The sequence below is a fragment of the Elephas maximus genome, chromosome 6 (genome assembly GCF_024166365.1).
Source record: "Elephas maximus indicus isolate mEleMax1 chromosome 6, mEleMax1 primary haplotype, whole genome shotgun sequence".
NCBI classification, from domain to species: domain Eukaryota; kingdom Metazoa; phylum Chordata; class Mammalia; order Proboscidea; family Elephantidae; genus Elephas; species Elephas maximus.
In genome coordinates, this window is record NC_064824.1 from 130,700,642 (window position 1) to 130,728,457 (window position 27,816).

Consider the following 27,816-nt stretch of genomic DNA (forward strand, 5'->3'; position numbering starts at 1 on the left):
GCTTGGTAAGCGCGGGAAGGGTCAATGAATTGCACCACTCTAGAAGTCTTAGTGATTTTTGTATAATTAATTCAAATAATAGTAAAGATGAGCTTTTAATTCTAACTCCATGCTTTTCTCTGTGAGAGTCTGCAGTTCAGAGAAAGAAGTGTTAGTGACGCTCTCAGATAGACAGAAATAATCCACCTAAGCCATGAGTGGAACGTCCATATTGTTTTGCTTTTTCTTCCAGACAAAACTCATGTACATGATAATTACATTATTTGAAACCAGTAGAATGAATGATGCAATGGTGAACATCTATCTATTCAACAAGTATGCCCCCATAAGAAGACTAGCAGTTAATATGTCCAATTTTTAAAAAAAATTCTATGTGTAAAAAAAATGTGTATGGCGTTGTAAATATATTATTGTGTGCTGGAAGTCAGAAAACTTGAGTTAGGTCAAGTTCTGTCAGTTTCCCTAGTTTGACTTTGGGAAAGTTACCTAATCTCCCTGAACCTCAGTTTTCTCCTCTGTTAAATGAACTAATGCTATTTACTCTACAAGCTTCCATGTTGTGGTCATTGAAAGGAGATAATTTCAGTTAATAGCTATTGGTACAATGTATTAAGCACTTACTCTACACTAGTCACTGTGAAAGTCCCTTTACATTTATCACTCCAAATCCTTACAGCATCACAGAGGGGTAGGTACGATTTTAGCCTATTATATTCATAAGAAAAGTCAGTCCTGGTGGCACAAACAATTAAGCACTCAACTACTAGCTGAAAGTTTGGTGGTGTGAACATACCAAGAGGCAACTCGGAAGACAGGCCTGGAGATTTGCTTCCAAAAGGCCACAGCCTTGAAAACCCTATGGAGCAGTTCTTCTGTGCACACATGGGGTTGCCATGAGTCGGAATCAACTTGTTGGTAACTAACAACAACGACATTCATAAGAAGATTGATACTGAGAGGTTTGGAATGTTCTCAAAGGTATGTACTAATTAAGTAGCTTAATTTGTGACCCAAAGCCTAGATTAACCTGGCTGGAGTCTGTTTTCTGTCCTGGATGCCATGCTTTCATCATGCAATACAACTTGCTTTTGTCAGATGTTAACTTTTTAAAAATTAATTATTTATTTTTATTGAAATATATATTATATATATATAATGTTGCCATTTCCACTTTCTTCACATGTACAGTTTAGTGACATTAACTTACGTTCATCATATTGTTCAAACATCACCCTTAACTTTTGTAAAAACTATTTCTCTTTAGAATGCTCCCATTTTATTGGGATGCTGGTGCCCAGAGAAGAGCAATGCAGACAAGGAGTGGGGAGGTGACGTCTCTGGCTGCCCTGATGGGACAGCTGTTCCAGTTGGAAGAAGAGGTTGCCCAAGTCATTGAGAAGCATCACTGAATGCAAGGCCAGGCCTACGAGTCCCTGAAGGTTCCCATCCTCCTTGTGATTTGAAGGATGGGAAAAGCTGTGCTTAACTAAACATTTCTGCCACCAGCCTAATCTTGATGCTGCAATCACTACTGATGCCTTAGAATCTTTTAAGCTAAAAGTGGGTAGCAGGACCATGAAAGGACAGGGCCCTGAACCAAAACCAAACCCGTCGCTCTCTAGTCAATTCCGACTCATTGTGACTCCACAGGGCAGGGTAGAACTGCCTCATAGAGTTTCCAAAGAGCGACTGGTGGATTCAAACTGCCAACCTTTTGCTTAGCAGCCGAGCTCTTAACCATTGTGCCACCAAGGGGTAAATTTTGATGGTAAGAAGACATATGGCCCACAGCATGGTTTGCAGTTCAGCAGAAGTGGCACTTAAAACCAGGGGACCAGGATGTCAGGGTCAACTCCTGGGGCTGGAACCCCAGACAGCTCGTGGGATAATGAAATAAATGAGGAGGCTCTGATCAAGGTTTGGCTTTACAATCCCCTGGACCCCACACCCCACAACCAACCTGGATTCCTGAGAGTGTCTCCTGGCGGGCAAGGCAGCAGAGAGGCAGGTAGATGAGTTTGGTTCAACTACCCACATGGCTGATGGAGAGGACCACACCCACATTAAAGGAGTTACAAACACCAGCCGATTTGGAGAGGAAGCAGGAGAGGAGAAGGGTGGGGGAAAAAAAGAAACAGAAGTTTTAGTAACATTGCACAGACTCAAAGAAGGCCTTCTTTAAAAAGAATAAAAGTTTCTAGATGTTGAGGTTGTAACCACTAAAAAAAGATAAAAATAACCTCAGAAAAGGGTTCAAAATGTTGCATGCATATTTTCAAAGAGGTCTGCTTTGGGTGATTGGCTGGATTTGTAGCTGGGATTGAGCTTCTCATCTCCAGTGCATCAAAAGATAATTTATATTTTGTTGATAAGAGTTTCTGGGCCTTCCAATCTGGTTCACTCCTATCTGTAGCTGAGGACCACACTTTGTGCTTCTTAATCTTAGTATCTAAATGGAGAGAATGTTGGGGCAATGGTGTTTTAGGGACGTTGTTCCAGGTTCTTTGAATATCTTGCAATTAAAGTTTCTATATAAAGCTTACCTGTAAGCCAGTCTCTAAGGAGCCCTTGGGTGGCACTAACAGTGACTAGCCGACAGGTTTTTGGTTCAAACCTACCCAGAGGCATCTCAGAACATAGGCCTGGTGATCTGTTTACAAAAGGCCAAAGCCTCGAAAATCCTTCAAAACAGTTCTATTCTGCACACGTGTGGTCACCAGGAGTCAGATTTGACTCAACAGTAACTAAAAAGAAGAAGCTCTGAAGTTCTTTTTTCAAAGGAAATCAATAACATATTACTGCAAATCTAAATGCTATAACGTCAATGAAACTATTTTTAAAAATAACATCTGTCTAGCTATGATCTATGATTAAGAACCAATGGTATTGAAGGAAGAAGTCCAAGTTGCACTCAAGGCACTGGCAAAAAACAAGGCTCCAGGAATTGGCGGCATATCAACTGAGATAATTTAACAAACGAATGCAACACTGGAAGTGCTCACTTGTCTATGGCAAGAAATTTGGAAGGCAGCTAACTGGCCAACCGACTGGAAGAGATCCATATTTGTGTCCATTCCAAAGAAAAGTGAACAAATAGATTGTGGAAATTATCAGACAATATCATTAATATCACACACAAGTAAATTTTGCTGGGGATGATTCAAAAATGATTGCAGCAGTGTATTGTATTGACAGGGAATTGCCACAAATTCAAGTCAGATGCAGAAGAGCGCATGGAACAAGGGATATCATTGCTGATGTCAGATGGATCTTGGCTGAAAGCAGAGAATACCAGAAAGATGTTTACCTGTATTTTCTTGACTATGCAAAGGGATTTGACTATGTGCATCATAACAAATTATGGATAACATTGTTAAGAACGGGAATTCCAGAACACTTAATTGTGCTCATGAGGAAGTTGTATGCAGACCAATAGGCAGTTGTGTGAACAGAACAAGGGGATACTACATGGTTTAAAATCAGGAAAGATGTGCGTCAGAGTTATATCCTTCCACCATACTTATTCAATCTGTCTGCTGGGTAAATAATCCAAGAAGCTGATCTGTACAAAGAAGAACTGAGCATCAGGATTGGAGGGAGACTCATTAACAATCTGTGATACACAGATGACACAGCCTTGCTTGCTGAAAGTGAAGAGGACTTGAAGCACTTACTGATGAAGATCAAAGACCACAGACTTCAGTATGGATTACACCTCAACATAAAGAAAACAAAAATCCATACAACTGGACCAATAAGCAGCATCATGATAAACAAGAAATCTTGAGGTCTTTAAGAATTTCATCTTACTTGGATCCACAATCAACATCCACGGATGCAGCTATCAAGAAATCAAAACATGCACTGCATTGGGCAAATCTGCTGCAAAAGATCTCTTTGAAGGGTTAAAAAGGAAAGACGACACTTGGAGGACTAAGGTGCACCTGACACAATCCACGGTATTTTCAATCGCCTCATATGCATGCGAAAGCTGAAAAATAAATAAGGAAGACTGAAGAACAATTGGTGGCTTTGAATTATGGTGTTGACAAAGAATATTGACTATACCATGGACTGCCAGAAGGACAAAAAAAAAATCTGTCTTGGGAGAAGTACAACCAGAATGCTCCTTAGAAGCAAGAATGGCAAGACTTTTCCTCATGTACTTTGGATATGTTATCAGGAAGGACCAGTTCCTGGAATAAGACATAGTGCTTGGTAAAGAAGAAAAAAAAAAAAGAAGAGGGTCAGTGAAAAAGAAGAAGACCCTCAACGAGATGGATTGACACAGTGGCTGCAGCAATGGGCTCAAGCATAGCAATGATTGTGAAGATGGTGCAGGTCCAGGCAGTGTTTTTTTCCATTATACATAGTGTCACTATGAGTTTGAACAGACTCAACAGCACCTAAGAACAACACCAGCTTCTAACTATGTATCTAAACAGAAATGAAGTCTTCTTTGTATCCCCGTTGACTGACAGAAGCATCATCAGAATGTGTGTGAATGAACATACCTGAGAAGAACTAAGATAGCAAAATATTATCAGAAAATCAAAGCAGGAGTTACCTGGTGTGAGGGATGAGTACAGCACAAAGCCTGAACTAAGTAATCATCTTAAAAGTTTTTATTGATTTTTTTGATAATTTCTTCTTGTAGTTCTGTCAATTTTTGCTATTTATTTTGAGGCTATGTTATTAGGGGAGTGTGAATGTAAAACGGTATATCTTGCTCGTGATTCTACCTTATTTCATTCTGTAGTGACATACTTTATTTCTAGCAATGAACTTTTGTTTTAAAGTTCCTTTTGGCTGATAATGATAAACTACCTCAGTTTTCTTTTGGTTAGCAATTACATGTTATACAACTTTCCACTTTTTTAATGTTTTAGATATGTTTTTGCTTTCTTTGATTTTTTTAAATCCAACCAATAATCACAGCATTTTGCTTGGCACATTTAGTCCATATACTTTTAATGTAATGGCTAATATATTTGGGTCTCTATATACCATTTGGAAACACTGGTGGCGTAGTGGTTAAGTGCTACAGCTGCCAACCAAAAGGTCAGCAGTTCTAATCCATCAGGCGCTCCTTGGAAACTCTATGGGGCAGTTCTGCTTCTCTCCTATAGGGTCAGTATAAGTCGGAACTGACTCCACGGCTACAGATTTATATATCATTTAATACATGCTGTCATTTTACCCTGACTTATCCATATTTCTTTTTATTTTATTGCCTCATTTTGATTGTTTTATCATTTTATTTTATTTTTTCTGCTAGTTTGGAAGTTATAACCTCATTTCTTATTCTTTTCATAGTTATCCTAGAATATACAGTATGTGTATTCAACTTAGGGAGCCCTGGTGGTGCAGTGGTTAAGCTCTCAGCTGGTAATTGAACCCATCAGCTACTCTGCGGGAGAAAGGCTTGGCAGTCTGCTTCCATAAAGATTAGACTCTTGGAAACCCTATTGGGCAGGTCTACTCTGTCTTATAGGGTCACTATTAGTTGGAATTGATTTAATGGCAATGAGATTTTTTTTGAGGGGGGGGACATATTCAACTTATCACATTTGTAGAAACAACCAGCATCTTCAACCCCCTCTTTGTTAATACAAGGATTTAGAACACTTTAAGTTGTTGTTGTTAGCTGCTGTCAAGTAGATTCCGACTCATGGAGATCCTGTATATGCAGAGTAGAACTGCTTCATAGGGTTTTCAAGGCTGGGGCCTTTCAGAAGCAGATCACTAGGCCTGTCTTCTGAGGCATCTCAGGGTGAGTTCAAACCACCACCATTTCAGGTTGTAGTCAAACACGTCATCCTAACTAATCCCTTCCAATTTATATTATTGCTTTGTAGTTTAATCCTTTTTTAAACCCTTAAGGCATTATAATATTGTTTTATGCAGTAAATTTTTGCTAAGATTTACTAAATATTTAAAACTTTCTTTGCTCTTTGTTTCTTTTTATATCTAAGACTTCACCTCTGGAACTGTCTTCCTTCTGCCTTAAGTAAATCCTTTAAATTCTCTTTAGCAAGGAGTGACTCTTCCAGTTTTTGCCTGTATGAAAATATCTTTATTTATTCCTCCAAGATATATTCACTGAACAAAGAACTCCAAGCTGGCAATTATTTTCCTCAAGCAAAATGAAGACACCATTTCATTGACTTTGGAATTCTATTATTACTTTTGTTAAGTCAGCTGTCAGTCTAATTGTTATTTTTGAAGGTAATGTTTCTTTTTTCCAGCCGGTTTTAAGTTTCTTTTTATCTTTGGTGGTCTACTGATATTTGATTAACAATTCCTATTGTCCTACCAAGCTTCCTTTCTTTCAGGAAATTTAAAAATATTTTATTACAATTTTGGTCATTTCCAGCAAGAAGCTTGATGAATAAGTTTTTTATGTTACTGGAACTAAAACTCACTAAAAAAAAAAAAAAACTCATAGGCATTTAAAAATGATTTGATAGTGTTGGGAAGGAGAAGAGGGAAAGACAGAGAGAGAGAGAGAGAGAGGACGATAGCACCAGTGGGCTTCAAATTGAGTAGGTCTAACATTCTACTTCCAAAATTAGCCAGTATAAAGACTAGTATTGCAGAAATCACATTCTAAAAAAAATTAGTCTTAGAAGAAATATAATTGTAGTGTTCCTTAGACATGAGACTTTGACTCACTTACTTTGGTCACATCATCAAGAAAGACCAATCACTAGAAAAGGACATCATGTTTAGTTGAGCAGAGGACCAAAACCCAAACCCATTGCTGTTGGAATCCACTCAACAGCAATGGGTTTGGGTTTTGGCTCTATACTCCATGCAAAAATGGAGGAAAGAATCAGACATTTACTTTCTCTTTTCTTGCATGAGTTTACTCAACTAGCAAAAAAGTAATGAACAATGAAAAAGGAGAGTCAAAGTGCAGACAGCATAGTGTGTTCTAAGCTATAATGCTCAAAAACATGGAGCTTGCAAGAGGAAAAATACCTGCATTTTCTCCTTCACGAAAAAGGATGTGTGTCAAACTGACATTTAACATATCCTTAAATGCAAAGAATACTAGGGAAATTGTACAGTATTTCCCGAAGTTTTTATATTTGAAGGAAAATTTTAGTTAAGAAATAATAAAGCTTTTTATTGGGTACCCAAACAAAACGCACTGCCGTTGAGTCAATTCTGACTCATAGTGACCCTGTAGGACAAAGTAAATTAGGGTTTCCAAGGCTGTAAATCTTTATGGAAGCAGTCTGCCACATCTTTCTCCCACGGAAAGGCTGGTGGGTGAGGCTGGTAGATTCGCATCACCGACCTTTCAGTTAAGAGCTGAGCGCTTAACCACTGTGCAACCAGGGCTCCTAAAGTATATCTTTGCACAATTTATAAAATTGTACCTTAAAGCCAATTGTTTATTTACAGGTTATTATTTAACCCATGAGGAAACTCTGGTGGTGTAGTGGTTAAGTGCTACGGCTACTAAGCAAAGGGTCAGCAGTTCAAATCCACCAGGCACTCCTTGGATATTCTACAGGGCAGTTCTACTCTGTCCTATAGGGTCGCTATGAGTCGGAATCAACTCGACGGCACTGGGTTTGGTTTTTGGTTTTGGTATTTAACACCATGGACTGCCAAAAGGATGAAGAAATCTGTCTTAGAAGAAGTACAATCAGAATGATCCTTAGAGAGAGGACAGGAAAGCTGGTAATAATAAGTGTCTTTAAGCAGTTATTCCCTTATTTCTAAAATGTTCAAGAGTCCTATCAACATATTTCTAAGAGAAAGTCTGTAAATTTAATATTTGTTGCAATGTATAGTGGTGAACAGGCAATAGAGGTTCTAGGTGGCACAGGCAAAGAAGGCAAAAGCAAAAGCTCAAAATTTGGGAGCAGTTGATAATTGTAGATCAAGGAGGGGACTCAGCAGGTCAACCAGTTTATTATCCTATTTCCAGGCTGCGGGGAACTGAATGTGTCCTACATAGAAGATCATCATGGTTAGCAAAGTCTTCCCTTGTGAAGGAGTTAAGCTAAGACATGCCAACCTAAAACAAGAAGATTCCCGTTTTTTTTTCAAGACCTGCTTTAAGATAAGATTACCGTCTTTCATATATACTTTCATAGTATCTACATTGTAGCTTCCCAAAGAGTCCAAGAAAAGGTTCTCCAATGTAGCTACATGCCAATTTTGATAGAACTAGAAACAAGAGTCAAGAGGAAGCTTTATTTATATCAGTATTTGTGATGTGTCCTACACGTTGACTTGAACTGCTCAGTTCTTTCCCACTGTAGATGAAGCTTATGGCTTCAATCACATATTCCAAGTGGAAAAGTTACCAACAATAAATGAAACCCAAACTGAAGTCATTGCCATCTAATCGACGCTGACTCATGACAACCCCATGTGCTAGAGTAGAACTGCTCCATAAGGTTTTAATAAATATAGTTATAAATCCCAGACCTTCTTGTCTCTAGTTCAGATTTGCTTCTGAGCCTCTCATTTTCTAATGTGAGGTCTTCTAGAAGCACACAAGCATTTAATTTCTCCTAAAATGCCAAATCAAAATGGGATTTATTTCTAAAAATTTATTAACAGTTCCATTAGCCACCTGTAAGCAAAGTGAGCAGAGAAAACAATGCTTTCTAAGCAATCATAAAACTAAGTAGAAATCCGCATATACATCAATCCATTTGTTCTTTCAACAAATAGTTACTGAGCACCTAGTATTGCTGAGGTGTTCAAGACACTGCAGCAAAAAAAGCAGACAAAAATCTTTGCCTTCACAGAGTTTATAAATATATACGTACGTACATATATATATATATATATATACGGTTCCCATCGAGTTGATTCTGACTCATAGCAACCCTATAGGACAGAGTAGAACTGCCCTATAAAGTTTCCAAGGAGCGCCTGGTGGATTTGAACTGACAACCTTTAGGTTAGCAGCAGTAGTACTTAACCACTACGCCACCAGGGTTTCCATATATATATAGATATAGGTTTTAGCTTTTTCTATTTTTTTAGTATCTTTTATTATTATTATTGTACTTTAGATGAAGGTTCACAGAACAAACTAGCTTCTCATTAAACAATTAATACACATACTGTTTTGTGACAGTGGTTACCAATCCCACGGCATGTCAACACTCTTCCTTCTCGACTTTGGGTTCCCTATTCACGGAGTTTATGTTTTATTGAAGGAATGAGACAAGAAGCACTATATAAAGTAAAATATATAAGACATAAGGAAAAAAGCATTTGAATATTACTCTTATAATGTAAGCTTTTCACATAGCTTGTCTAATTTTCTCTGCATACAAATAATGAAAATCAAGTCATTAATATTCAAGTTCAGGGTAGTTAAAATGTTTGCTGACTCACACAGTAAGTCATAGAATGTGATCATAAGTATGATCCAATTCCAGGACTTAGAATTTTTCCACAACAAAACACTGTCTACGCACAATACCAAAAGTAAACTAAATGATCCCAAATAGCTGTGTATTGAATATCACGGAAATAAAAACATCCAGGTGAGCTGAAATATCGATTTGATATCTGAATATTTCAGGGTTCTCTACCCACAGCCTCAAAGATAGCAGTATCCAACTAATGAGAATAGAATGAAGCAGTCAGAAAATGAGCAATGGTCCAATGGAGCAACGGGACACCAGTTGTTTCCCATTTCTACTCGTTTTTTATAAGAATTGCTTTCAGAGAAATTCTGAGTCTATTTGTGTTACTCCAGGTGTGTCTATTATCTTGGCTTATTAATATGGAGATAAAGGAGAAGGCTGTGCATTGCTATGATGCTGAACAGGTTTCAGTGGAGTTTCCAGACTAAGATGGACTAAGAAGAAAGGACTGGAGATCTTCTTCCAAAAATTAGCCAATGAAAACCCTATGGATCACATGGCCTGATCCACAACCGATCATAGGAATGGCACAGGGCAGCATTTCTTTCCACCACGCATGGGGTTGCCGTGAGTTGGAGGCCAACTCAACAGCAGGTAACAACAGAAACAAAAGGAGAATTCATTGTTTGTGGAAGCTGGTGGGGGAAAACTAGGGAGACAGAACATCTATCTAAGGACAGGAAAAGCCTCCAGAGACCACTGATTATTTTACAATTGCCAGGAAAGCCCTCGCTGGATCATCTTGGAAATAAACACCTAGGCTGAAGTATTTTCACAGACTATTTAAATGGTCACAGAAGGGCAGTGGTTGTTATGTCTAAGTTGAATAATTATGGGTCTTAAAAGGAAAATGAAGTCACCCAGAAAACAATGAACCGAGTTTTAAATAGTGCTTCTTTTTATTAAACAAGTTATTAACCCGCTGCAGAAAACGCAAGACCAGTGTGATAATGCCAGTGGCACAACAACATGTCAACCTTAGTGAAGCTAATTATGACTGATACTTTTGCAGAAGGTCAAGGATCATGTAGCAGAATGGACAACGCATGCAGATTCATTTCTTCCGTGACCATTAAAGCAAAGCAAAAGGGAGAACTGAGCAATTATCTAGCGAATTTAATCAGCGCCTATGTCCTATGTTGACCATCCATTTAAACGACATCCTATTTATTAAACAAAATGTCCCTTAACTGTATTCTTCACGTATCTCTGTCTTTTCTGGACCACAGAGGGCAATGTGAAAATAACATATGCACACATAAGATAATTTTGGATGTAATTTACTTCTGTCTTTTTTCAGCATGTTCTATGTGACTATGCTGAAAAGGGGCCAAGATTCCAACAACACTCAGTTCCAGTCTGGAGATGGTTAAAATAGCCAGGAGTGGGAAGTACCAGAGACAAGTTTAAGGTTTGTCCTAGGGACAAATATCAAAGAGCAAAGTCCAAGAGACTGAATTCTATGCCAATTCTATAGTGTGTACATGGCCCCCACCAGAAAAACAATAAAAGATTCAAGATTCAAGAAGAATAGAATTGCGAGTAAGAAAAGGAAAACTCTCCTTACTTGATGAACTCTCCCTGAGTGGTCTCAGTCCTCTGATACGTTCTGTATAGATTCACTCTCTCCCTCCAGACCTCTCTCCTGAGTTTCAGATTTGAATATCCAACAGATGGAGATAGTCTCCATATGTATGCTCTGTGTCCATCTCAAATTCAACTTATAGCCCAATCTACTTTTCCCCTTGCCTCTATATTTCAGCTTTTGGAATTATCATAAAACAAATTATCCAAACCAAAACAATTTGGGATTCCTTCTTTCCTCATCCCCAACATCTAATCAATTACCAAACCTTTCCAATTTTACTCTCTAAGTATGCCTTATATCATATCCCCTGTGTTCTATTCTTATTATCTCTGTAAGGATTCAATCCTTCAAGTGTCATAGATGAAGAAACCAAAGCTGAGGGATGAAGTAATATACCAATGGACAGCGGTGGGGCCAAGATTCCAGTCTATGCTATAGGACCCCAGAGTTTACCTCTTCTGCTGTCCCACCCTGCTTCTCCTAATTCAGACACAGTCCAGGTTCCTAAGGATGGACTACAGGGACTTCCACCACTGAGCCCTTCACTTCCTCACCACCCTCGTTTCTCACCCCAGGAAACCACACACTCTGCTTCTGTGCCATCACCACTATGTCTATGGGACTATTTTCCATAAGGAGTGTCTAAAATTTCCCTCCAGACTAATCTGCTGTTTGTTGACTGCTACTAGGAATAGGAATTGGTGCTAAGAGCTGGAGCCATGAGCTTCTTGTTATTAGGAAAAGGAGCAGAGAGAATCTGACATTTCCTATTCTCAGCTGCCAGAGAATGTCTTCAAATAGAAAAACCCCCATCACTTTGGGGAAGACAGAAACAAGCCAACATATAGATTAGAGAGGAAGAAGGTTTAGCTTAGTTCGGTGGTTTGGATCCATCTGAGAGTTGATGGTGCCAAAGGACTCAGTGGGCTTGGAAGCAGGGAAGGTGGGATTTTGTATTAATCACGTCCATCTTCTCCATTATCATGACCGTAAAAGCTGATGAGTCTGAAATTCAAATGTTCTGTAGCTAGTGAAACTTGTGAGTGAAACACTTTGCTAAAATTATTTTATCTAGTTAGAGGTAGTCTTTCATATGCCAAACAAAGATACTCTGATTAGAAACTGAATGTTTTTTAAGTGTATTCTTTCAACACATTATCAACCTTTGCATGTTTGTGGGGTAATAAATGTTTACTTTCAGGGTACTGGACTAAGTGCTTTTTTTCCTCATACGAAATTCCCTGGCTTTCCAAGTGAGATACTAGCATCTACACCCTCTGTCCTCACAGATGAATCAGGTCCAAATTTGGCATTCATGCTTCAGTCATCTAACAAATACTTTCCAGAGCTGACTTTGTCAAATACTACACTAGAAACTGCAGATAAAATAGTGGCCCAAAATAGACATGAATTGGGCCCTCGGCAAGCTCACAGTAAGTGAGGAGGGCAGGCATTTGACAAATAATCGTATAAATTCTCACAATTGGACCAATAAGCAACATTATGATAAATGGAGAAGAGATTGACATTGTCAAGGATTTCATTTTACTTGGATCTGCAATCAACATCGATGGAAGTAGCACTCAAGAAATCAAACGACATATTGCATTGGGCAAATCTGCTGCAAAAGATCTCTTTAAAGTGTTGAAAAGCAAAGATGTCACCTTGAGGACTAAGGTGCACCTGACCCAAGCCATGGTATTTTCAGTCACCTCATATGCACATGAAAGTTGGACAATGAATAAAGAAGACTGAAGAAAAATTGATGCCTTTGAATTGCCATGTTGGCAAAGAATATTGAATATACCATAGGCTGCCAGAAGAACAAACAAGTCTGTCTTGGAAGGAGTACAGCCAGAGTGCTCCTTGGAAACCAGGATGGCGAGATTTCATCTCACATACTTTGGACTTATTATCAGGAGGGGCTAGTCCCTGAAGAAGGACATCATGCTTGGTAAAACAGAGGGTCAGCAGAAAAGAGGAAGACCCTCAATGAGATGGATTGACACAGTGGCTGCAACAATGGGCTCAAACATAGCAACAATTGTGAGGATGATGCAGGACCATGCAGTGTTTTGTTCTCTTGTATATAAGGTCACTATGAGTTGGCACTGACTCGATGGCACCTAACAACAACAACATAATAGAGTGATACTTATGGGGAGATTTTACTTAGTAAAGAGAGGTCAGGGAAAGCTTTGCTGAGAATCTGGCATCTGCAGGATAAATAGCAATGAACCAGGTGAAGAGAAGAGGAAAGGGCTGGCATTCCAGGCAGAGAGCTGGTGAATAAAAAAAAGGTGAATAGGAATGACTAAATGAAAGTCAGCTTGCTGATGAGTAGACCACCAGTAAAACCAGTTGCCATCAAGTAGATTCTGACTTCTGGTATCTCCATGTGTGTTAGAGTAGAACTGTGCTCCACAGGTTTTTAATGGCTGAGTTTTTGGAAGTAGAACACCAGCCTTTCTTTCAAGGTGCCTCTGGGTGGACTAGAACCATTAACCTTTTGGTTAACAGCTAAGTGCATCAGTCATTTGTACCACCCAGGGACTTTAATGAATAGACCATGAGAGCAACTGTAAGTCAAGAAAAGATTGGAGGGAAGGGCAAGTGTAAGACCATATCAGAACTAAGCATTCTGAGCAGATGTTAGTGGAAGGCTACTGAGTTCGTCCAGTCTAGAAAGAATGGTGTTTTGCCCCAGGGTGTTGGTGGTGTTTTCACCTGTTATATGAATGTCAGTCATCAGCAAGCAAGAAGAGATTCATGAACTATTTGCTCAAAAGCACAAATCCACAAATACCTAACCCACTTTTACCTAACTCATAATTAGAATTTTTGCTTCTTTACTCTTGTTGCCACCTTGGACTCCAAGCATTTGTGTCCTTATATTAAGTATGTGGTAATGAGTTGAAAAACCTTGTTTATACAGTTGACATTACTGAATGGAGAAGTGTTTCTAAATTTTCTATCTGCTGTGCTTTCTTAAATCAGAGCGTGGTTCAAATTCATAAGTACAATGCATGAACAAAGATGGTGGCCCAGAAGAAGGGGTCAATAGAAGATGGAAAGTGTTTGTAAATTATTAGGAGTTTTCTTTGTTTTTATTTTTCATAGATGTTGGTTGTAACCCATTCATATTCTTTCTCTAAGAAATAACTCTTGAGCCATGTATAGACAGGAGCCAGGTCTCTTGCTGAAGCTGGGGTTTGCTCTTCTTTGTACTTTACTTCCAAAAGACTGATTTAGAGAAAAATGTAGATTCCTAGGATGAGGAACTGTTTACGTGCTGGATGCTTTTTTATAGATGCATTAGAGAATCATGACAGTTAAATAGGAGAATTTTGGTGAATTTCTGTTATTAATTATGATATGGATAATATTTTATGGAAAGGTCACTTTTTCACTTGAATTATACTGACTGATCAAGTTAATTAGATTCATCCCCTTGATTACCCATGAGTAAATTTTATCTTAGTTAAAGCTTAAACAAGGTCACTGATTTGGTCATTTTTACTATGACGTCATTTACTATTTTTACTATGATGTCATTTTACATCATATATTAATATGTTAACTTGGATTTTTAGAGGTAACAGGAGGCAGGAATGGAATACAGTTTGATAGGACCCATGAGGAAAGGGAGCCTAGACCTTCTAAGACAATGCTATGAGGTGGCAAAACACCAGAAGAAATGGCTATGTTGTACCTACAAAAGCTGAATCATTAAATACTCCGACTCCCAGCTGAGACAAAGATCTCACTGTCTAACTACTAAAAGTGGACAGAAAGTGGTTGCAGGCTAGTCGATAACTGAATGTCAGCGGTGACAATGACAGATTAGGGATTAGAAAGTCTATTTTTTTTCTGGTAGCTTTTGCATCCTGTGTGATCTAGAGAGAAGGATTGAGTCCCTTTAACAAATGAGATTGATCATTAAGTCAATTGAATGGCTCTCCCAATCCAATCAACACCTAATTTATTACTTGTTCATTACAGAATTCATGCTTACTTTTCAATTTTTAAATATTGGTAAAGTGAACTCGTTTTCACAATTTTTATTATCTATAAAGATTGATTCCTCATCAAGCATATTAATTTTTCTTACTCTTTAATATAACATTTAGTCTCCTTGTTGTGAATTTACTTGTCATTTTTCTAGGTTCCAATGATCCTCACGTGATTAAGACAGCATTCAAGTCACTAGATTTTACTCTTTCCTTTCAAGTAAAATAAGAAAGCCTTCTCCCACCCACCTTCTTGTGCCCATTCCCAACCACCCACGTTGGTGTTGTTAGGTGCCATTGAGTCAGTTTTCGAAGTATAGTGACCCCATGTGACAGAGTAGAACTGTCCCATAGAGTTTTCTAGGCTATAATCTTTACAGAAGCAGATCACCAGGTCTTCCTCCTGCAAAGGCACTGGGTAGGTTCGAGCCACCAATCATTTGATTAGCAGCTGAGTGCTTAACCATTGAGCCACCAGGGTCCTCGACTATCCATACCAGTCCCATATTATCTGCAAGGTTAAAACTTGGATTAGAACTTCACCTTTTCTGCCTTCCTCATTATGTATTCTCTTATTCATCTTATGGAAAATAAGTCCCGTAGAAATACTGAGAAAAATTTTATCATTGCTATTTTGCCCACATCCCTTCGCCTGCTCAGAGAACGAGCATAATCTACAAGGGCTGAGTGACATTAAGGTTGTGGTGACAGCTTTCTGTTCTCTAGATACTGAACCTCTTCCTTACCCATTTCTTTTGTAGTTATTCATGTGGTAAAACTGAGGCTCATTTCCTAAATTATGGGATTCCAGTGAACCAGCTTTTTTTTTTCTTTTCTGCCATTACAAGAGAAGAAGGCTAATAATACAACAGAATGCCAGGTCACATCGGTGGCTTGTTCATAATTACATAAATGGAGTGCATGCGCCATTTAAATTGCTATTTTGAAGCGCTGTTGATTCATTCGCAATTAAAAAAAAAAGAAAAATTAAAAATCTTCAGGTTATATGGAGTGCATGAGTCAGCAATGAACACATTATAAACGGCCAAGATTTTGCTTAGAAAGAAACGTATTTCAGTTGGTTCTTTATTTTTTATCTGAATTTTATTTTTGGTTTGAATTACCCAGATGGATTATTTATTTGTCTATACAAATTAAGTGGAAGAACTACCTAATCAAACTGTAAATGAATGGATAAGTCTATTTATAGGCACAGTTTATCAAAAGTCATTTATTTTATTCTTATTAAGTTTTTATTATTATGTTCAGAATTACAGATTTTTAGGACAGAAAGCAATTAAATACGTTTTTTAACTTACGTTAATTCTCAAGTATAAACAGAGAACATGATCAATTCTCTCTGTATCTTTGAAAGTGATGTGAAGTATTTTAAGGTTCCCATCATTTTATTTAATGCTTTTTAACATCAGAGCAAAGTACACTAAAATGAATGTTACGCATTTTTAAGCATTAATATCCTTGACACAAGGAGCCCTGGTGATGCAATGGTTAAGCACTCGGCTACTAACCAAAAGGTTGGTAGTTGGAACCTACCAGCCATTCTGCGGGAGAAAGACCTGGCAATCTGCTCCCATAAAAATTACAGCCTAAGAAACCCTATGGGGGCAGGTCTACTCTGTCATATAGGGTTGCTATGAGTGGAATTGGAGCCCTGGTGGAGCAGTGGTTAAGAGCTCAGCTGCTAACCAGAAGGCCAGCAGTTCGAATCCACCAGCTGCTCCTTGGAAACACTATGGGGCAGTTCTATTCTGTTCTATAGGGTCACTATGAGTTGGAACTGACTTGATGGCAATTTTTTTTTTTTAATCAGTGGAATAAACCTAACAGCAACAATGCTTGATACGGATTGATATTCATTACATATGGACATGCAGTTAATATTTATGTGTAACATTACGCTTAATTAACAACTGATAAATATAGCTCACATTTTAGCATCGTACTTTACTATATACTTATTCCAAAACAGTTGGTTTCACTCTAATGTCTAATGCACTCATAATGATTTCAAAGAAACTACTTATAACTTCTCAGATACAGTCTATCAGTGAAGAAAATCTAATCAAATTGCTATTTGCCAGAGATTAATTTCTCTAATACACAGGAAAATTACTCTATTACATTGCTTATAAGGAAAGTTATTGATTGTGTGATTGATTTCATGACGGATCCTTCCATCTTGTTTCACTATGAACTTGTGATAGCTAACAGAAAAGATGTATACAATAAAACGGTAAAATGTAAATTAAAACTCTGGGCTAAGAAAAATGGAAATTATAACAAAAGGTCAATATCAAAGTTAACAACAACAATACTCAGATCGTAAACTCCCTACACTGTTGTTACAATTGAGCTTTGCATTTGTTTCTGGGATTTCTGGCAGCCAAAGTGAAAATAGAATCATTAAAAAAGTAATAAAGGTATTAAAAAAGTAATAAAGGCATTAAAAAAGTAATAAAGGTATTTGGACATGTTCTGCTCTACCAGCAAATTCCATGCACTTCCAACTGTATTTTAGGCCTTTTATTATTATTTTTTAAATAAACCCAATGCAGTGGTGAGCATAAGAATCAGGATCTCAGGGCTTTATTCTTGGTTCTCTCTCTAAGGGCTTTTATAATTCTGGGTAACTTATTTAATCTTTCTTAACTTCAGCTTCTTCATCTGTAAAGCAAGGGAGTTGGACAAGGTGATCTTTACCTAAGTCCTTTCTTGTTCTAATATCCCATGTTCCCTGGGTTCCCATTTCCTAGCACAGACAGAGCAGCACTTGATATTTCAGAAGGCATATTTTATAGGGTAAATTTCTCATTTGGGAGAAACTGTATTAAGAAGTGAGATCACCTGTCAATCATGTCAAATGCTGCTGAGAGTCAAATGAGAAAGTATTGGTGAGTTTGGTTAGCCTGAGAGAGTGCACTCAGGGAATGAAAACAGAAACTGAAGTCAAGAGTTTGCTGAGTATCCCCTTACTAGTGTGTCTCTTTCCATCCCCATCCCTAGCCCTAGCTGCCTTAAAGTGTGCGTGCATGTAAATCCTAACAGGTAAGCTCTTTGAGGGTGAGGACTTGGTCTTACTCTAACCCAGAGTCTTGAAGGCGTCTAGAGAGAGTGCTCAATATTGTTGCCTATTGACTGACTCTCCAGTCTTCCTCCTGCTCACGTTGACGTGCTACCAAAATCAGTGTCTTGTTGATCACTGTGCAGCAGAGAAGCATCCAATGTGGAGTTTAAGGTTTAATGTCACTGGTGCAGTCGTTAAGAGCTCAAAAATTGTAGAGTCAGAATAACCTTTGAGAAGCCCTTAAGATATTTACAAATTAGGATATTTTGGATTTTGTGGAAAAAAACTTACATAGTTGTTTGTAAGTGTATGTGTGTGTGCATTATGCAGTAATATGCAGCACATAATAGAAAACATAAGTGAAATATAAGTTTACAATGTTTTTAACTAGAGAGGGACAGAGAAACACAAGAATAAGAAAGGGAAAATGAACATGTGTTATGACTTAAATGTGTGTGTGATGCAACACTATTATATCCCTAAATAGCAGCAACTGTTTGAGGCTGCGAAATGGGAAATGTGTGAATTGATACTAGGATGTGAGCAATCCCCAGTTCTCATTCCATTTGCCTAGGCGAAGAGACCTATAAAGCCAAAAAACCAAACCCAGTGCGGTCGAGTCGATTCCAACTCATAGCGATGCTATAGGACAGAGTAGAACTGCCCCATAGAGTTTCTAAGGAGTGCCTGGCGGATTTGAACTGCTAGCCCTTTGGTTTGCAGCCATAGCACTTAATCACTATGCCACCAGGGTTTCCGAAGAGACTTATAGGCCACAATATTTACTGTTATTATCTGAAACTGGTCCACAGGGCCTACTTCCTAACTGCTTCCACAAAGAGAAACCTGGATGGTGTGAGTCCAATTTCTCCCTTTCTGCAGACTCACCTCCATATCACTGCATTCAGGAATACACTGTTAGGTAGTGATGAAGGTTTTCAGAAGTCTATAGCAAAAAGGGAACTCTGGGGGATCCACCGGAAGCATTCACGAGCCATCAGAAGCCCTTCAAACCACCTTCCATTTCAACCCTGAAGATGGCTGTGTCAGGCTAGACTGGCTAGGCTACAGTGCAGCATCAAACAACTCCAAAGTCTCCATGGCTTAAAACCACAAAGGTTTGTTACTTGCTTACACTACATGTCCATCATGAGTTTATTGGGGGCTCTGCTCCAAGTAGCCCTCATTCAGAGTTGCAAGCTGATAGAGCAGTCGCTCTCTGGCAGAGAGCAGGAGAAACAAAGAAAATCACACTTGAGTGCTTTAACATTTCTACCTTGAAAAGATGCACATTCCTTCTGCTTACCTTGCCTTGGCCAAAGTAAGTCACTTGGCCATATCTTCTATCAAGTTGATGATCAGTTCCAGATGTTGGAACTGATGGGGAACTGCAAATATCAATATCTAATATTTTAGTATTTCTGATGGAAAAAGTAGGCAGCGTACAAGAGCACACGGGTAATTTCAGGAGAGAGATGGAAACTATAAAATAGAATCAAATGGGAATGCTAGAAATGCAACACACAGTAATGGTATAACGAATGCTTTTGATGAGTTCATCAGTACACTGGACTCGACCAAAGGAAAGTAATCAATGAATTTGAAAACAGGTTCACAGAAATTACCCAAACTAAATGAAAAGGAGAAAAACAAATAAAACCAGAAGAGAGCATCCAAGAGCTGTGTTCTAATATAAGTACAATTGGAATTTCAGAAGAAGACAGAAAGAAAACAGGGTAGGAGATAACAAACCATAGACCAAAAAGCTCAGATAATACTAGGCAGGATTAATACAACACACACACACACACACACCCCTCTGCACATCATACTCAAACTGTTGAAAAGACAAAGAGAACATCTCGAAGGCAGGCAGAGAAAAAAGACACGCTGGACATGAAAGTAACAAAAATAAGAATGAAAGCAGCTTCCTGGCAGAAATCACGTAAGCCAGAAGACAAAGGTGTAACATGTTTAAAATGCTGAAAGATAAAAAAAAAAAAAAAAAAAAAACCCCAGAATCCTACACTGAGCAAAAAATACGTTTTAAAAAGTGAAGGAGAAATTAAGACTTTCTCACACAAACAAAAACAGAGAATTCATTGTCAGCAGACCTACATTACACGAAATGTTAAAGGAAGTTCTTTGTGCAAACGATGTAATTCAAGACAGAGACTTGAATCTACACCAGTAAAACATTGGAAATGAGATAAATGAAGGTAAAATAATATTATTTTTTTCTTATTTCTAATTTCTCTAAGAATATCTGACTGTTTAAAGTAAAAAATAGTAATGATATATTTTGTGTTTATAGTATATATAAAAATAAAACCTATGACATTTCATAAAGTATCACAGGGCAGAATTTGGAATATACTGTTGTAAGCTCCTTACACTGGATGTGGAGAGGTATAATATGAACAGACTCTGATTAATAAAAGATATACGTTGTAAACACCGGGGAAAACAATTTTTAAAAAGAAGTATAAATAAATCAATACTGGAGATAAAACTGAGTCGTAAAAAATGCTCAGTTAACCCAAAGGAAGACACAAAAAGAAGAAAAAAGGAGCAAAGAACAGATGGAACAAATAGAAAAGAACTGTCTATTATGTAGATTTTAATCCAATGCATAAGGAACCCTGGTGTTGCAAACAGGTAAGCACTGGGTTGCTAAGAGAAAAGTCAGCAGTTCAAACCCACTAGCCGCTTTATGGGAGAAAGACCTGGTGACCCGCTTCTGTAAAACCCAATTGGGTGCTTCTACTCTGTCACATGTGGTCTCTATGAGTCAAAAATCAACTCAATGGCACCTAAAACAACAAGAACATCTACAATCATAATAAATGTGAATGGTCTACATACACCAGTTAAAAGAAAGATTGTCAGAAGGCATAAAAAAATAAGACAGCATAACATCCTGCCTATAAGAAACCACTGAATCTAAATCTAAAGACATAAATAGTTTAAAAGTAAAAGGATGGGGAAAATATACCATGAAAAGATGAATTAAAGGAAAGCTGGAGTAGCTATATTAATATCAGATAATACAGACTTCATGTCTGATTTATATCAGCTATTTACCAGCATTGATTTAAAATATATACATGGAAACAATCATATTTATAGGAACTTGTTAAGTATGATGGAGTCCTGGTCGCACAGTGATTACAAGCTTGGCTGCTAACCAAAAGGCCGGTAGTTCAAATCCACCAGGTGCTCCTTGGAAACCCTACGGGGCAGTTCTACTCTGTCCTATAAGGTCGCCATGAGTTGGAATTGACTCGATGGCAATGGGTTTGGTTATTTTGCTTTCTGTTTTTATTAAGTATGATAGTCGGTAATAGCTAAAAGTTCATGGTTCATGTACTTCACATGGGTTAACTCAGTTCATCCTCATAGAAATCTTTTAAAGTATTTGAAGACTGGTATTGATCAAATCTTCCAAATCAATAAGGCAGAAAGTAGATACACATTTCTCCCTAGAGAAGATGATCAATGGCTACTAAGTGGTAGATCTTAATCACTATGCTATATTCTTTACAAAGGAGTAAGCTTTTATTACCACCTGGTGTGAGCTTGAAACTGCTCTACTTACTGGGGGTGGTGGGGAGGGAGGCCGTTCAAAACAAACCAACACTTTCTCCAAACTGGGCATTCTTTGGATGGGTGGGTTTTGCTTCAATTCTGTTAAATGTTTTGATTTCACCTGTCCCTTTTAAGAGAATGGTATGTTCACCTACACTGTGTCTATTTAACTACAATAAAGGCTGTGACATTATAGAAAGTCAGAACTGAAAGAAATCTAGAAGACCATCTCCAACACCTGTTGGTATATCCAGGAGGACACAGGGAACCTAGTGGATCAACTTGCAGTGAAAAGTTGCTAAGGCAGTCACGGTTATTAATTCCAGAACATGATGAAACACAAGGCCTCCAGATGTCACATATGTCATCTCTTCTTCTTCCCCTCCTCACAATTCTTTGTGGCTAAAACTCTTACACACACAGAGTAAAGCTCCATTCAAAGGAATAGCACTGGACAAAAAATGTAGGCCCTTTTGAGCAAGGTGAATTCTAACAGCTCAAGTTGATTATTTACAGATTTTACTAAAGGGCCATAGGAAGCCAGGTCAAGGGCCCACAAAGCTGTCAGTACCAAAAATGCGGTGTTAATGGGGTACTTAAAAATTTTTATAATGTTATTTCTAAGGGGAATTGCCCTCAGAATTTCTCTCTCTTCATCCGGTACACATTTCCCCTCAGCATCCCGAGATCTGAGAGTCCTGGGCAGCGGTACTTGCTAATTCTCACATTTCCTCCCTATAGGAAATAGCACACCTTGGGCAGTGTTTGCCTAAGAATCCTGAATTGGGGGACTTGGCTACAACTCAGTGCTTGCCTTCCAGAGAACATGACTTTCAAGATATTGATCTAACATCTGTCCCTTCTCAAGTATGTTAAGAGTGACAGATGAATCTTTCCAGAAAGGAGATTTTCATAAATAGGAGAGAGTAAATGTATTCTTGATTTCCTCCTTTTGTACAAATGTGAAAACAGACAACCTTCAATAAAAGCTTGTTGATGAAAGACCTTCGTATTATTTACGCTATTGGGTTGTTTGCAGAATTAAAAAAAAAAAAAAATTCAAAAATTTTTTTCAAGTTTCAGCTCGTACATTTCAGTAACGTGGATTACACTCTTGGAATTGTAGAACAATTCATTCTTACTCTCCATTTCCGAGTTGTTCCTCCACCATTAGCACACACTCGCTGTCCCCCTAAGGTCCCTTATCTAACCTTTCCAGTTGCTCTTGTCAATTTGATCTTCTTAGAGGCTGAATCTTGAGATTCAAATTGACTTTAGTAAAATGTTGCTATGTTAAATTTAGGATTGGTTAAAATAAACTGACTGGAAATCTAAACCTAAACCTTACTGCTCAAAGGTTCATATTTGATGATTTTCTTATCCTAAGTGTAATACAAAAATGTTATTATTGAAACAGAATCCAGTAAGCCAAACAAAACAAAATGATAGAGTTTTAAAAATGTAAGTGACTTATGAAGCAAGAAGGCTTTATTCTCAAACTTGAAATTCAAACTTGGATATGGTCAAAGTGGCGAATTGTTTCTGTTTGCAAAACTTTATTTTCTCCTCATCTCAGCTGTAAAAGTTGGTTTTCTTGCTTTTAGTCTGCCCCCGTGTGTTTTCATAATATCAGTGTTTGTGTAAAACAGTGCAATAGAATCTTTGCTTTTCTCCCCATTTGAAATAAAGTGTGGCTTTTCCATGAATACAAGAGAGAAAACTGAATTTGGTGCCAGAACTCTGGGGAAGACCTGACTCTGTTACATAGTGTTGGTGTGGATTTTTGAGGCAATTATTTACCTCATTTAATTTCCTTTGGCCTCAGGTTTTTCAGCTAGAAGTAGAGATAACAATATCTGTTGTAATTAGTGCACAGGAATGTGATGACCAAATAATTTAATATACAGCATAACACTTGACAAACTATAAACCTTATTATACACTCTAAAAAAAAAAAAAAAATTTTTTTTTTAAGGAGGCCTGGTGGCACAAATGTTTACTCACTTGGCTCCTAACCAAAAGGTTGGCAGTTCAAACCCACCCAACTGCCACACGGAGAAAGACCTGGTGATCTGCTTCTGTAAAGATTACAACCTAGAAAACCCTATATTTCTACTCTGTCACATGGGTTTACTTTCAGTCAAAATTGATGGGAAGGCACCTAATTATATATAGTTGTGGTTATCAGGTACAATCGAGTTGATTCCAACTCATAGTGACCCTGTAGAACAGAGTAGAACTGTCCATAGCATTTCCAAGGAGCGGCTGGTGGATTTGAACTGCCAGCCTTTTGGTTAGCAGCCGAGCCCTTAACCACTACACAACCAGGGCTCCAACATAAGTGAAATGGAATTTCTTTTGTAAGAACTAACAATGGACTCTACTTGTCTAACCTTAGCAAATCAAGTAAATGTTTTGTAAAACAGATGTCCAAAGAAGTTCTACCAAAACTTTTAGATGTTTAAATTTTTCTTTTTTTTACCTGGAACCAGACTATTCATCATAAAAGACATGGGTTCTGCGTCTATAATGCAACTAACAATGGGAACATTGCATTTCTCCACGGCTGTTTTCTTATTGGAGAAATCTTCCAGTTTTGATAACCATTGTTCTTAAGAAATCTGTAATGTAATCCACACAATATATTGTTTATAAATGAAAATGTTCCTAGTAAGAACTAGTTGGAGCCTTTAGGAATATGGAGTAAGTATAATAACTCAACCATAAAAGTTTCCTTTCGGAAAACCATGTTTCCAAGTTTCTAAAGTAGAAGTCAAATTACATTTTGAGATGAAGCTTCCCAGGATATTGCTTGATTAAAATTTTAGTCTTTTATATCTTCGACTCATTGAAATTTTAAAGAAAACGTAAAAACCAACACAAAAAAATGTATTCTATAATTGACTTGGTATATTACTAAGACATTTTATTTTCTCTGTCCAGTTTTTAAACAGAAGGTCTTAAATTATTTTACAATTTTCAAGAGAAACAATGAATTATAATCACTAGCTTTATTTTATTAGATACAGAAACCAATTCCGATTTATACATCCTGATCGAAAACAATTTGATTTTTCCTGAGCGTTGCAGTTTTCTTGAAAAATCTGTGCAGAGTAACCAGTCACCAGTTCTTTAAAACTCGAAGTTTTATGGGCAACTGGTAGGATTAATATAAGGTTTCTACGCACCATTTTACGTTCTAGTTTACTTCTTCATATCAGTACCTATGGCTTTGACTGAAATCTTAAAGAAATTATTATTCCTTTGTTCAGCGAATAACTCATAACTCATTGCCATCGAGTCAATTCCTGAATTAACTCATCTACTGCAGTGAATGGGACGTTATCAATCTGAATATGGATGCTAATGAAATAGCCGAAATTACCACACTGACTTATGAAAATGTGACGTGACCTGGTGAATAAACAGTCTTATACTCAAAAGGTTTAATTTGCTGCAGCTGACAGCTAAAGCTATATTATCATTTTAATAGACTAGCATAAAGTACAAAGCAACATTAGGGCACTTGGTTTGCTCTTTAGAAAGGCCAACTTACAGTAATGCAAGAGAAAGAATTTTAAGAAATTATTGGCACGATATGATTCTAGTGTTTTAGAAAATGAATAGGACGATACTCATGACTTAGGCAGGGCAGTATTTAAGTCTTAAAAACTGGATGTAAAGCAAGTAAGCTCTTATCAAAAGCGACTCTGCTGAAGTGATAACCCCACAGAGTTAACCATTTCAATTGTAATAACCATTTGCCTTGGGCAGTGGAATAGATATGCTTAGATAGGGAACGCCCAATTTACTTGACTTTCAAAATGCCTTATTGTTTTACCTGAAAACCATTGGCAGTATTTTTTTTTTTTAAGTTAAAAAAAATAATTCCTGCGGTTCTTTCTGCCCTCCTCCTGCTTTAGGGCAGAAGAAAAAGCTCAGCGGGGTTTCGAGTGTGTTGGGTCTGGAGGGCTGGAGACTTCCGTTTTCAGAGCAGCCTCACGCAATGCACAGAATTCGCAGCGGGCTATTACAGAGCCCTCAGCTCATGCCACGGAGAAGGAATGCTTAAGGAGGAAATGCCAGTGGAGTTGGGAAAACTCGCATTTATGACAACATAAATGTTTGAAGCTCTAGATGGCAGCCTTCAACGCCTTTGAAAAGCAGCCTCAATCCTCCCTCCCCACCCCTACCTCCACTCCCACCTGCAGCTCGGCTACTTGGCTATACAGTGTCATCTACAGGAGTGGTCTAGTCTGTGTCAGGTCTTTGCTGCTCTCCAAGAATCCGAGCTTCAGATGTTTATCCCAGTGCCTGATAAATTGTCTGTGCAAGCTGCCTGGATGTTTGCCTGGGGAAAAGGGGAAGGAAGGGACGACAAGATGATCAACACTAAGTCCCTAACGAGGAAAAGTGGAGCCGTGCTAACAGGAGACACCTTTCTTTCCCCTGTGGGCAAAAACGTCCTCCCGCTTGGCGTGAATGCCCGCGCCGGGCGCACAGCGCGCAAAAGCCACCAGCTTGCCTCGGGGAACGCCACTAGCTCTAAAAAAAAAAAAAGGACCTCAATTTACCCCCGAGGTTTATAAGGAATTAATCCGAAAATCTCAGGTTCTTAAATCCTCAAAAGGCTGAGTCCGAAAAAGCACGGAACAGGGGTAAAAGGAGAGAAAGAGACTGGAGGAGAAGCAAACCCAAAGAGGTTCCATGCACCCGGCAGCGCCTACTCCGCGCAAGGCCCTCGGGGCTGAGGCGGAGTCAAGGGGTGCGCGCCGCAGGGGGTGTTAAGGAGAGACTCCGAGACTGGCGGGGGAATGTGGGGCAGCTGAGGCTGGTGGGACAGGAGGGAACCGAGGTCTTTCCTGCCCGGATTCTCCGTCGAACGCTATGGGTGGGTCGGGGGTTAGAAGCAGCCCTCCACCTTGGGGTCTCAGAATCCTGACCAGGTCCAGATGGACAGAAACTGGGGGTACTTTGTCCTAGTCTTGCTCCCTTCCATTTTCATTACTACCTTGGACCCCATCTCCCCGCAAGGCGCGGACCTTTCCAGGCTGCGTCCACGGAAAGCCTGGCCCCTGGCTCCCAACCCGAGAGGCGCCCCCAGCCCCCATGTCTTTCCTGTGCCTAGCCCCACCCAGCATCGCGCCCAGTGGGACAGGTGACAGGACCACGATCGCCAAAGAGCGGCTTGCCGCGCCTGGGTCGGACTTGTTTCTGAGTGCAGGAACGGAGTCGCCTCCCTGGTAGCTTCTCGCGGACCCAGGCGCCCCCGGGCAAGTTCGCGAGCTACCGGGGCGCGAAACAGAGTTTGAGGGATACTGGGCTGGGCACTGGGGATACGGGTCCTACCTTGGTACCGAGAGCAGGGAGTTGTCATCCATTATAGATGGGCGCTTGGAGAAGACAGGCGGAAAGCGCTGGCGAAGGACAGGAGGTCTGTGAGGAGGAACCGGTCCAGACCACAGGGACCGGCGCAAAAGGACCGAGGCGCGCAGGGACAGAGCGTGCAGGCTGGGACGCAGGCGCCACCGAGACACGCTCCTCCCGGCCGGTCCCCTCCGCGTCGCCCCCTCTGGTTTCCTTGCTGGAGCGCTCGCCCAACGTTCAAGCCGTTCTGTCTTCTCTAGGCTCAGCTACCGCAGGCTGTCTTCTGAGCTTGCCCTGTGTCTCCGTGCCCAGCAGAGGTGACTCCGACGGGATTGCTATCTCCCCGCCCAGCCGTCCAGTCTCCTCCCTTTCTCTTTCTCTGGCTGCCTGAGCCCCGAAGTTGGTCACCCACTTTCTCACATTCACGCCGTCACTCCTGGCAATGCCCCCCCCCGCCCCCACTGGTCACACGCCATTGCTGCTTCTCTTAATTTTATTTTTTTGTTATTCTACCATGTAATGAATGGCTGATCACTCAGAGCAATGCTTTCTTCGGTCTGGCAACTATTTTCCCTTTACTTCGTCTCCTATTTTTGAACCTCACAATTTTCCATCTAACCCATTTTGTTTAATTATGACTCAGTCATCCCTGGGCGGACATAAAGATCTCAAAACCTAAGGCAGTGGCCATCTGTCCGAATCCAGCACCCTATGCCCTGGAAGGAAGGGCTGTCACAAAATCCCCCTAGGACATGCCTCAGTATCTCC

At 39.2% G+C, this 27,816-nt stretch overlaps 1 protein-coding gene across 2 annotated transcripts in view; it reads right to left on the reverse strand.

Moving 5' to 3' along the window:
- The window catches only part of SPHKAP (SPHK1 interactor, AKAP domain containing), a 189,070-nt gene extending 161,704 nt beyond the window's left edge, over positions 1 to 27,366 (reverse strand). For both annotated transcript variants that reach the window (XM_049888379.1, XM_049888378.1), the window contains exon 1: positions 27,031 to 27,366. In XM_049888379.1, the coding sequence (XP_049744336.1) occupies positions 27,031 to 27,062 (32 nt within the window). In that variant the 5' untranslated portion in view covers positions 27,063 to 27,366. The remainder of the gene's footprint in view (positions 1 to 27,030) is intronic.
- Positions 27,367 to 27,816: the final 450 nt, after the last annotated feature.